This window comes from Eschrichtius robustus, chromosome 6 (assembly GCF_028021215.1).
Source record: "Eschrichtius robustus isolate mEscRob2 chromosome 6, mEscRob2.pri, whole genome shotgun sequence".
Taxonomy (NCBI): domain Eukaryota; kingdom Metazoa; phylum Chordata; class Mammalia; order Artiodactyla; family Eschrichtiidae; genus Eschrichtius; species Eschrichtius robustus.
The window spans coordinates 71,414,811-71,427,289 of NC_090829.1; the positions used below are offsets into that span (position 1 = coordinate 71,414,811).

At 38.7% G+C, this 12,479-nt stretch overlaps 1 protein-coding gene across 1 annotated transcript in view; it reads right to left on the reverse strand.

Annotated features, from left to right (window-relative positions):
• Positions 1-216: 216 nt before the first annotated feature.
• Positions 217-12,479, reverse strand: part of ATP13A4 (ATPase 13A4) — a 138,350-nt gene continuing 126,087 nt past the window's right edge. The window contains exons 26-30 of the mRNA XM_068545477.1: positions 9,795-9,966; positions 8,882-9,075; positions 7,585-7,673; positions 5,077-5,157; positions 217-559 (exon numbers count right to left, since the gene is read on the reverse strand). Of these exons, the coding sequence (XP_068401578.1) occupies positions 347-559; positions 5,077-5,157; positions 7,585-7,673; positions 8,882-9,075; positions 9,795-9,966 (749 nt within the window). The 3' untranslated portion in view covers positions 217-346. The remainder of the gene's footprint in view (positions 560-5,076; positions 5,158-7,584; positions 7,674-8,881; positions 9,076-9,794; positions 9,967-12,479) is intronic.

The following is a 12,479-nucleotide window of genomic DNA, read 5'->3' on the forward strand; positions in this document are numbered from 1 at the left end:
TCAACTCATTTCAAAAATATATTACCTAAGAAGAAAGATTACGTACTCTCCTTCTCCTTTAGCCTCCCAATCTCTTGGCCCATTGCCATCCCTGGACCATTCTTGAATCACTCAACACCTCTAATACTTTAAAGCCAAGAGAAAAACACTCTCCTAGGGCAGTGTTCAGTTCTGTAGAAAGTATTTTATCAAAAAGACTTTAATTTGTCACCATGATTGGGCAGGTTTTTGATTCCAAAAACTCTAGCTGATATTGTAAGAGTCTCATTGCTTAAAAACAAATCACTGAAACTGGTCCCTTTTGTCATCGTTACTATGTTATATAAACTTGGATATCACATTGCCTTCAAAGTTGTTCCTCGTTGCTCTCAAACACCGGGTTGCTGTAAGACACTCCCTTGCCACAGGCCGGCATGTCAGAGTAGGAGGTCTGGTTTATGGGGGGCCAACTGGGGTCATTTGCCAAGGCCCTCTGCCATATCCGATACTGGCTTTTTGACTGATAGCCAAAACATCTTTTGATTATCATCCACAGGGCTCTATTTTCAATGATGGCCTCCTGCAAAATAAAAGAGTTACTGTTTACAATCAGAGGTTAAGTGTTTTCAGAATACAGCCTTCCATAGATCCTCATAAGGCACTACTGCATTGACTGCTTCAATCCAGCTTGACAAAGAACTTGAGCCTCTGACAAATCCAAGGTGATTTCATGTGATAGGTCATGGCTTCTCAAACTTTTCCACTTAAGAAACTCTTCTGGAAGAAGAGAGAGAAACATAGTCTCAAGAATCCAGAAACATAGCTTGAAGTAGTCTGCCTCAAGGATTTCATATGTAAATTAAATGTAAAAGCATCCAAATTCTGCAGTTCACTCCATATCACATCCATATGTGATTTAATATAAATGACACTTAAAATTGTCTACTACCAAACGGTATTGACCTTATAGAAAGATATGCCATGCTTATGATGTGACTTGGGTGTACCCTGGCACATCACTGTGTAGTCATGAACACAGGTAAAATTTGGGATGTGGGCCACAGTTTCGGAGCTGGACAGATCTGGATTTGAATCCCAGCTCTGACACCTACTATGGGCAAGTTAATTACCCCATCTGAGCCTCAGTGATTAGAGATAATAATTCCTTCCTCTTATATTTGTCATTAGGATTATATAACTCCCCTTACAATGCAGAGCATGGCATGGCATAGCTACTTCCCTTTACCATTCTTCTGAACTATTCATTTAACAAACGGCTGTGCATTGCAGCCTTATTCACATAAGCCTCCAAACTTCACCTACAAATATTTCATTGCAATGCGTTTTTTAAGATGACAAAAGGTATGTCCTTTGAAAACATTTTGGACTGGCATTTTACTTCATGAGTTAGACTGAGCCTTGAATAGAGCCCAAGTTATAACTTATAATACATAGCACATGAGGGGTTATGTTAAATTCATTTTTTTCATCATATGTGGTCACAGAGACTGGCCATCTTATAAGTTATCATGAAAGAAACAAAGAGGAAAATATGAGGACCCAAGCTGTCCCATAGAATTAGAACTGGTTTTGGTGTCTGTCAGTGGTATCTTTGCGAAACTGAAAGAGTTAATTCTGTAGGATTCTACAAGGAACTTTGCGAGAGATAGTGGTTTCCTAAAATCCACCCATCTTTGACATCTGAGTCCACTGCCCATGGAAATCATAGAGAACAGCTAGTCTGAATATCCTCTAAAAACTGATCATCTGCCGACAGGCTGTTAAACACTCACACAGCCATCTTATCAGCATCTTGCAAACCTCAGGGATCACCTAGCCAAACCTGTTCCTTTACTTTCCCAGAGCAAGGTTTTCTGTCCTCCTTAATTAACAAGAGAACAGTAGTTCTCCTTAGAGCTGAGATAAGGCAGGATCATAGGTATTCAATTAAAGGTTTTAAAATCTAACTTATGTCCAGGAAATCTTAGCAGGCTTCAGACAAAACAAATGAACACACACACACACACAGGCACAAGACATTAGTGCTCTACACAGTATCTTGAGCTTTGTTACAATTCTACAAATGTGATGACCTGTATTACTTTGCTGCTCTGAAAAGGGAATCAAAGAAAGCACTGAGAAATAACCCGTCCTGTCACTGTACATTGTAAATTAGATGTAGAATGAGAAACAAAAGGAAAGCCTTGATGATATACCATTTCTTAAAGAAAAAAACAAAACTTCATCACATGAGCTCTTCTGACAGACATTCAAATAATTCATATATATATATATACACACATACATATATACACACACACACGCATTCACACAATGCATAAGTAATAAAAGGGAGGGTGTTAAAGCTATCCACATTAGCTCCTCTGCTTGTTAGCAGGAGGTTAGATCATGAGACCCAGCAAGTAAGGATAAGGTCTCACTCAAATTTGTTCCGTGAGTATCAAATTACCATCTCCATCTGCTGGGGGTGGGCAGGCTCACTTCTTACATTTAAGAATTGAATAAACCTTTACCCAGCTCCTAATAGAATAAAGCAGTTGTTATAGCTAGTAAGATGACTTCTTGCCATAGTTTAATGGCAAGCAAAAAAAGAAATTTATACCCAGATAACTATAACGCTTGTCTTCTTTCTCCCTGTAGATTGTGAGCTCTACCCCTCTGCTATTATTACCCTTTTCACATCATGCCCTAGTACATGGCACGGGTTCAACAAATGCTCGTGGAAAGAGTGAATGAATAAATGATTGCTAGACACAAAGTAAGGAATGGTAAGTACCACAAGAGATAACATAATAATAAGAGCTTATATTTACTAAGCGCTTACTATGTGCTTTTCACTGTTTACATTTCATGCTCACAGTAACCCTATGAGATAAGGTACCATTATTATCATCATTTTGCAGATGAGGAAACAGAGACACAGAGAAGTGTAGTGAACTTGACCAAAGTCAGACAACAAGAAAGGGTGGAGCCAGGATTCAAACCCAGGTAGACTACTCTGCAGCTATATTCTTAGCTGTAAATATACTGAAGGAGAACGGCTTCCTGCTGGGGGATTATGGCAGACTTTGTTGCTTGATTACCCTACAGCCCATTCCTCCTGGCTCTTCTCTGCCCACCTTAAAAAAAAATCATAACTAGTTTAAGCCAATTTGTCTAACTTTTTGGCATAGATCCACTTTCCCAGAGTCTTTTTCTACTAAAGCTGACTATGAGACAGAGTTCTAAGCAATGAGGCATAAGAGGAAGCCTTCTGGTGGGCTGCAGGAAATTTTTTGCTTCCTGATAAAAGGTTCATACTTGTGGGAAAAAAAAGCTTGCTGGTACCTCTTCTTCCATTTTTTTCCTGCACTGAAAACAGACATAAGGCCAGCTACATGGGAGCTAGCTGGGCCCCATGAGCAACAAGCACAAACATGAAGGCCAACATCTAAGGATGGTGAGACAAAAGGTGGAAGAATGCAGAGCCCCAATGATGCCACAGAGACACTAAACTAGATCTGAAGCCACTGGCTTCCAATCTTCTTGTTAAGTGAGTCAATAAATATCTTTGTTGTTTAAGCCACTGTTTGCTGAGCTTTGTTACTTGCCTAACTGATCCAGGCATCAGGAAAAATTCATGAACAGGCTAATACTCTAGCTGTGCCACAGAGGATGGAATGGTATGTCAATATGCAGAAATGGGGAAAGATGTACTAGACAGAAGAAATAACATGATCATGGACAGGAATAAGATATATACATAAGATTATCCCTTAAAGGACAAGGACCATCTTTCTGCAACTCCATAAGAGGACTCTCATGGCAATGCTCTTTTATTAATTCGGTGGCTTTGGGGACCATATTGTTTAGCACAGGACTCCTCAGTGTGATTCCTGAGTCAGCTGCATCAGAATTACCTGGCAACTTATTAGAAACAAAAGCTTGTATCTACTTCAGACCTACCAAATCAGAAATGCTGGGGCAGTGCTGGACAATCTGTGTTTTAACAAGCCCTCCAGGGAATTCTGATGCCCACTCAAGTTTGAGAAGTCCTGGTTTAACAAAGAGATCGATGCTCCTTATCCTAATTCTATGTCCTGTTCCGTCACCAGCTCCTGCGCAGCCTTTACCCTGCTTAGTAAGGAAGGCTCTGGAGCTCCTGCATACAAAATACTGCAGGGCCATCAGTCCCCAGGTGCGCCAGCCCACCACGAATCCCCCCTCACTGGAACCAGTCTGGGTTTGTAAGTGAGAGCAGGAATGGGGACAGGTGGAGTCTTAAAGCTCATCCCTCCTACAGAATGGATGCCTTTTCTGGGGCGCCCCCTCCCCGAGAGTGGGCTTTAAGAAATGGGGATTGTGTCTAACAGCCTTGAAGGAGGAGAGAGTAAAGCGCGTAGCAAGGCAAATGGGGAGCACAAGCTCATTTTCCTGGGGAAATGCAGCATAAAGAATAAAAGCTGGGAAAAGCTCACTCTGACTCTCATTTCCCATCTGTAAAGTAAAAATGATAGAAGTTGTTCAGTGAAAGAAGCCAGACACAAAAGGCCACATACTGTATGATCCCCTTTATATGAAATGTCCAGAATAGGCAAATCCATAGAGACAGAAAGTAGTTTAGTAGTTGCCAGGGGGTGAAGGAGGAAGAAGGGGAAATAAGGAGTGACTGCTAATGGGTGTGGGATTTCTTTCAGGGCGATGAGAATGTTCTGGAATTAGATAGTGTTGGAGGTTGCACAACTCAGTGAACATATTAAAAGTCACTGAACTGTACACTTTAAAAAGGTGAATCTTATAGTATGTGACTCATATATCAGTTTCTTTTGAAGAAATTTGGATGAATTGAGTTGGGTCTCTATTTGTGAATTTTAGAAATGGATAGGACCTTCTCCCATCCTCCCCAGCCCCACTTTACAGATAGGCAAATGAATGCCTTGTTTGGAATTCATCAGAGGGAAGCGTCATTGCTCATGTTGCCAAGGAAGGGAGACCGTTGCACTGTTGAACCTTGTCAGCTAAAGCTGTTCCTTTTTCAGACTCCCAGAGAATGCCTCCGCCGCCCCAACTAGCAATCAGCAACCTGAGGCCACTTACCTCCACGACAAGGGACACAATGAAATTGGAGCCGAGCATAATGACAATGTAGACCCTCCACAGGACAGGAGTGCAGAGCAGCTGGTGGGAGATGAAAAAGCACAGTCAGTCCGAAGACTAATTATGCTGCAAAAACTTCATGCTGTTCACAGTGTACATGCAGGGCTTCTAACCACACTCATTCTTGTGAGACACTAGACACCTCTGATGGGCAACTTTGGCTTGACTTTCTTGGAATCACGCTGCAGTCTGAAACTCAACTCATCCAGCTCGCGTTCCTTCCCTCTGTCCTTTGCAGGGGTCAGACCCACATCATAGTGTGGCATCCTCCCCACCTCCACTGGCTTCCTAATCTTTTTGTTTTTTTTTTCCTTCATAGGTAATTCTTCCAATAACTTTCTTACACATCTCACCTCACCTGGATATCTCCATCTCAGAAGACTTGGACAAATGTAACAGTTTGCTACTATTTGGGTAAACGTGGTAGAATATACATATAAGAAATGTATATGGATACATGTATAATACATATCTGAAAGTGTGTAAAATAAACTGGTGTTATCAGTTGTCTCCAGAGAGAGGAACTGGTATTCGGGGGACAAGGATGGGAGGGAGGTTTTCATCACATAACTTCTCTAAACTTCTGAATTTTAAACCATGGGAATGTTTTCTCTATTTAAAAAAAAATATGAATTAAAAAAAAAATGAGCAATAATTAGCTTGCAAAGCAGCATGATTCCATTTAAAATAAAATAAACTTCATAAATCAGTCAAACACACATTTATAATACATGAATTTTCAAAGATGGAAGGCTATAGTCAATAATGTTATAATTTTCCTTACCTGCATGGTTACATTTTCTAAAATGCACCCATCATTTTATGTAATAAGAAAAATAATTATTTTTAAGGTGAGCAATAATCATTTGCAGAATCTTTTGAAGTCACGCTGGCAATGACTCTGCACAGGTTCCCTCCAAACCAAATACGTTCCTTATTTTTTTACAAGAGGTCCCAGCCCCTCTGAAACAGTCTTCACTAACTAAAGAGTGTAACTAAATCCAACATGTTTTAACCTTAACTTCTGCAGGATTAAGGAATTTTAACTCATTTAGAAGACTAGTGGGCAAAGACTGTTTATCTCCATGAGTACCTAATCTAACTCATGAATACAATTATACTGTTGACCACAGTAATACAGTTATAAAAATGAAAAACTGAATGTAGATATTAGTTTATATGTCAAATCTCACCATGGGTTTGTGAAGGTATTGCTGGTTTGGAATGCATTATGTATTCCAAATGCTTGTCTACATTTAGGAACCTGATCTACAATGATCAGTCAGTCAGTCATTGCCATTATGTGCCATTCGCTATGCCAGGCACTGGTAATACAAGAATAAATAAGATAGGATCTTGGCCCTCATGAAACTTATCTTTGAGATGGAGAAGCAGACAGGCAATTTTACAAAGAACTAAAAGCTCAGTTCCCTTTATCATCTCTTCTGTATCCTATTTATTGGTCTAAAGGACGTTTATTAATGATTAACTTCTAATTCAAAAGAAGAATAGATTAGAGGAATCAAAATATACATTTTCCCTTGCTTGAATATGTAAAATTTCTGTCTCTTCTAGAGTTTCACAGTTGTCTTAAAATTACAAAACTGTAAGAGAGTACTTGAGGTAAGATATGGATCTTTGAACCTAAGTTTTGCAGACATTAAGTATGTAATACAGAAAAACACATTTTTAAAGATTTTTTTAAAAAGATGTAAGTACAGATTTGAGAATTAACCCCAAAAGTGTTACAGGCAAAACTGTTTTAAACAGCTTCAAAGCAAAACCATTTAAGAGAAAATTCTCTCACATTTGAAAGAGAAAAATATATAAATAGAATTTCCAATCTTACAGGGATCTTTTAAAGGAAAAATGTTCAATGTTTTTGAAATACTTGAAATCAAGGCTAGATGGAATTTTATTTCCCGACCAGCTTAAATAAAAAATATGAGTAAATTCAGCATTCGTTTTAACCTTACCATCTCAAAAGAATAATAGGTGTCAAGAATCCATGTCGGGGGCTTCCCTGGTGGCACAGCGGTTGAGAATCTGCCTGCCAATGCAGGGGACACGGGTTCGAGCCCTGGTCTGGGAAGATCCCACATGTCGCGGAGCAACTAGGCCCGTGAGCCACAACTACTGAGCCTGTGCGTCTGGAGCTTGCGCTCCGCAACAAGAGAGGCCGCGACAATGAGAGGCCCGCGCACCGCGATGAAGAGTGGCCCCCGCTTGCCACAACTAGAGAAAGCCCTCGCACAGAAACGAAGACCCAACACAGCCAAAAATAAATATAAATAAATAAAAATTTAAATGTTGGAGCACACAAGAGTCCCATCTTGAAAAAATAAAAATAAAAAAAGAATCCATGTCAATTGCAATTGTGGCCTGCTTTTTGAAGTCAGGGTGTTATATAACTATAAAATATCATCATATCCCAGAGATAAGACTTACATCCAGACGCCTATATAATTCTGGAATATCGGCAAATAGAATGAATAGACACACACTCAGCTGTATGACCAGCACAAGGACAAATATATCTGCGGAAATAAGAACACAAGCTATCATTTAGAGAAATCTGAGTCCAGAGTATCACATCCATTGATACACATACTCTAGATTAACACTGATTAGATTTACTTGATTTCTACATCCAAACTGAGCAAAATAGATGAAAAGTACTCATTTCTATGCAATGGGTGTCACCTCTACGATTTCTATGTATGTCCTTGAGGTAAGTGGAAAATTTCACATGCATGTTATATGTTTCAATTAATAAAAATGGGACATATATATAGGGTAATACTGACAAAATAACATTTTCAAAAAATGCCTTGGAGATAACCAAGTATCTGAGTCTCTTTAATGCAAATCATCTGCCTTACATGTATGTGTATAGCTGATTCACTTTGTTATAAAGCAGAAACTAACACACCATTGTAAAGCAATTATACTCCAATAAAGATGTTAAACAAAAATCATCTGCTTCAAATCCTTTTCTGGGAAAATGGAGGGCTGTAAATAAACAAATGTTTGAATTGCAATCATGCGGAGGTCAGCATTCGATTGCTTCCTCATCCCAAGAAGAAAAGCAAAATAACTTTCTCCGAACAAATTTTTCTGAGGATATTGATTCTTCAACTTGTGCTTCTAAATTTTCCCAATTAGAGGGGTAGTGATGCTATGCAAATACATGTCCCAAAAGCTAAACAGGTCACCTACTTCTCCTAACACTCACCCCCACCCTCAGCCCAGACTCTAAGGAGGTGAGAGGTACTTTGGCCAAGAATCTCAACAACTTTCTATAGTCAGGCTCCTCCAGGCTGGACCCGCTCCCAGAACTGCCAATCACACAGTGTCATCCCAACCATTGTATTCATGGCAGGAGACACTTCCAACTGAGTGCTGTGACCTTCTCCCCATCTCCTCTGAGATGAATTCTGACAAGTACTAACAAGCAGAGAATTAAACGTGTCTTCCCAATTTGGAGTGAACCCATGAAAAGATACCTAGAGACAAATTTCTAGGGAAGGGAAGAGGTGGATTAAGAAACTCTAGTATTTAATGCAGCTTTGAGGGAGGTAGCAAAGGACCAGGAAATAAGGCTGCATGTGTTTACAGAGACCTGGAGTGGAAGTCAGAAGACCCTAGATGAGTGCCAACTCTGCAATTGCTCCTTGAGTGACCCGGAGTATCTATTCTCCTCTCTGATGACCTCTCACCTCTGATATGGTACAGTTCTACTCACAGTTTGTGTAGGTGGGCTGCCTAAATGGTTTCCCTTTAGAGAAGACAAAAGCCACAATGATACAGTTGATTGTTCCCAAGAACCATATAGTAGTGTTCTCAAAACTTGTGAAGACACCATTACTTCCGATCTTATCTGGAGCAGTTGGAGAAATGGTTAACTTTGAGGTGGTTTCATTTTGCACTGTGCAGGTACTAAAAAGGAAACCAAAGAAGCTAATGAAGTGAGATGACAATCCCTTACGAAGCATATGTATCTACACAACTACATGTCCTCAATGCTTCTATAATTGCCTACACTTTGGGAAAGAATATACTGAAAAGTAAGGAAAAAGAAACCAGCATGTATAGATCTATATTTTGGGTAGATGGATAGATGATTGATAGATAGATGATAGATAGATATCAATAGATAGATAGATAGATAAAAGATCCAACAAGTTATTTATTCAATAAGTTGGGCACCAATAATGTATTAAGACTATGTGAGAGAAAAAAGATATGAGTAAGTCATGACACTTCCCTCTATTTGCTTCAGATTTCTGAACATTTACAAGTAGTGTGACTGTCCAATTTATCATCCAACAGGCACAGATTTGAATGTAAAAGGAAAAAATATAATCATTTCTTTGGGATATCAGGCTTAAAATAGGGCTGCCTAGCCAAACTATAATGCATGGTTACCCTAGATAAAAAAGATGGTCAGAGTTTACTATCATTCAAGATGAGCAAAGATAAGTGCTAATGAATGATGCCACCAAGCTGTGCTACAAAGAAGAGATCACTGGAAAACTGCCAAGGGCCTTAAGGAAGCCAAAGCTTTAGTAGAATGAAGACCCATTTGCCTCCCAACATATGGGCCAGATGATGTTTGACAGAAATTAGAATGTGACAATCTAAGGCTGTGATCGTACCTGTGCATCCCCATGGAATACCAAGGCTGCCTCTGAACCAGAATGAAGCCCACAATGTGCATGGCCAGGCTGAGAAGAATGTTGAGAATCACAGAAAGCAGCAGAGGCGGGGAGATCAGCCGTCCTGCAGGTCTGAAAGGCACCAGCTTGGGATAGGCACCATTCAAATTCACTACAAAATAAATTCAAGTTTTATATGTATATGAGAGCAGGAAAATTTTGTATTCTTCATCAGAAGAATGGTGTAACTTCTTGGGCCCATATATCTGAGGAAATTGACAAATTGAAATATTGATACATCACAAAGTAAGGGAATAAAACAATGAATGAATTCAAACTCAAGTCATATGAGGAATTCTTGAAAGAGCAGACGTAGAACAACAACAAGATGCCCTTTTCCCCCCTATTAAATAAGCAAAGACTATTAAATTATAGATGAGGAAGTGATGAAGTGAGCACTCTCATACACTCCTTGTGGAAATGTATATTGACACAAAAATACCTTCTGCAGGGCAATTTGGCAATAAATATGAAGAGATTGAAAAATGTTCATAACCTTTGACATAGCTATTCCATTTCTGGAAATTTATCCTAAGCTAAAAAATCAGAGACGTAGGAAGATGTTCATCACAGCATCATTTACAATAAATTATGGTACATCTCTATAATGAAACAACATACAGTCACTAAGAAGTAATGTTTTCAAATATTTAATAACAAAATGAGGAGTGACATCAACCAAATGGCAGATTAGCAACTCCAACATCCCATCCCTCCACAGAAACATTGAAAAACAAAAGGAAACTGTCAGAAGCAACTTTGTCAGAACTCTGAAAAACAGACGAAAGTTTACAGCAACCAAGCAAATGCTGAATTAAGAAAAAGACAACTTAAAAATGGGAAGAAAGCTTTGTGGCATTTTTACTTGCCCTTGCCCCCCTCCCTCCTTAGCTCAATGGCAATCTTGAACATGGTTGTCTGCATTCCCAGTGGGGGATCCTGGTCCCTGGTTACAAAAGGGGAAAAGCAGACTTTATCCACAAATTATTGTGTCTGTCTGTTCTAACCTGTCTGGGAGCTACCTGGAGAACTGATGCAAGGTGATCATCTCTGTTTTGCCTAATACAAAACTTAGTCAGGGTGGAAAAGCAGCATGCACTCCTTAAAAACGCTGTTAAGGCTAACAAGCTACCCATAGTCATGGGGAGCAAAAGATTACAGTTGAGACATAAAATAACAACCTGAAGCCTAGAAAGAAAAGTTAAGGAGCATTTATTTGGAAAATTATGGTATTCAAAAGTACCTGTGCATGTTGGGGAATATAGAAAGCCATATGCCTGCCAAAGATGTATGCTCAGAAAAGACCAGAAAAGACCCTAAGCTTTCAGCCCTGGATAATTGCTAGACTCAGCACAAGCTTAGTTAAGTGTTGAAGTGCCCCAGCACAGAACTAGTCTGCAAAGACTGGGAGAGGTATTTCTTTGTTCATGTTTTTAAACTCGTGGAATTCAACTCATGGATATCTCTGTCAAAACACTAGCTGAACAAAAGCTAAAGCAATAGAGATTTTAGTGACCACACATGACAACTGATCTAATCTTTGCAAAAATAGTTAAGAAAAGTCACTAAATAAATGGACTACTACAGTCTTCAAAAAGCAGCAAAACAAAAAACATCAAGCCCTGGGGAAGGGAAAGAATCTGATTTCCAGAGTTACAACATTATAATATTTAATGGAATAAAATAAATTGACAGAAATTATTTCTGAGGAAGCCCAGACGTTGGACTTACTGGGCAAAGACTTTAATACAACTGTTTTTAACATGCTCAAAGAACTGAAGGAAATCAGAAATAACGTGAACAAAAGGAGAGTATTAAAGAGAAGGAAATTTTAAAATGAAGCCCGAAGACATTCTTTTTAAAGAATCCTCTTTTATAATTTCTATCTCTTTATTGACATACTCATTTTGCCCAGTAAAGGTAATTATTTGGGCAAATATAAAATCCTATATTATTGTATTTGTGTTTTTTAACTCAGCTTTTTATTCCTACATGATTTAAAAGACAAATGCATAAAAAAACAATTATATACATATGTTATTGGGCACACAATGGATAAAGATGTAATTTGACTACAACAGCATAAAAGGAGGAGACAGACCTGTAAAGTAGCAGAGTTTTTATATGCTACTAAAGTTAAGGTACCTATTCAAACTAGATTGTTACACATTTAGCATATTACGTGTAATCCTCATAATCATATATTATGTAATAAAAAACCTACAGTTAACATCACACTCAAGGGTGAAAGATTGAAAGCTTTCCCCCCTAAAATCAGGAACAAAACAAGGATGCCTACTTTCACCACTGTTATTCAGCATTGCATTAGAAGTTCTATCTAGAGCAATTAGAGAAGAAAAAGAAATAAAAGTCATTCAAGTTGGAGGAAAGAAGTAAAACTATCTCTATTCACAAGTGACATGATACCGAATATTGGAAATCCCAAAGAATCCTCAAGAAAACTGCTAGAGTTGATAAATGAATTCAACTATGCTGCAGGATACAAGATCAACACATAAAAATCAGTTGAGTTTCAACACATCAACATTAAAATGTGGTATATATATAATGGAATATTATTCAGCCATAAAAACGAATGGAGTTCTGAAACATGCTACAGCATAG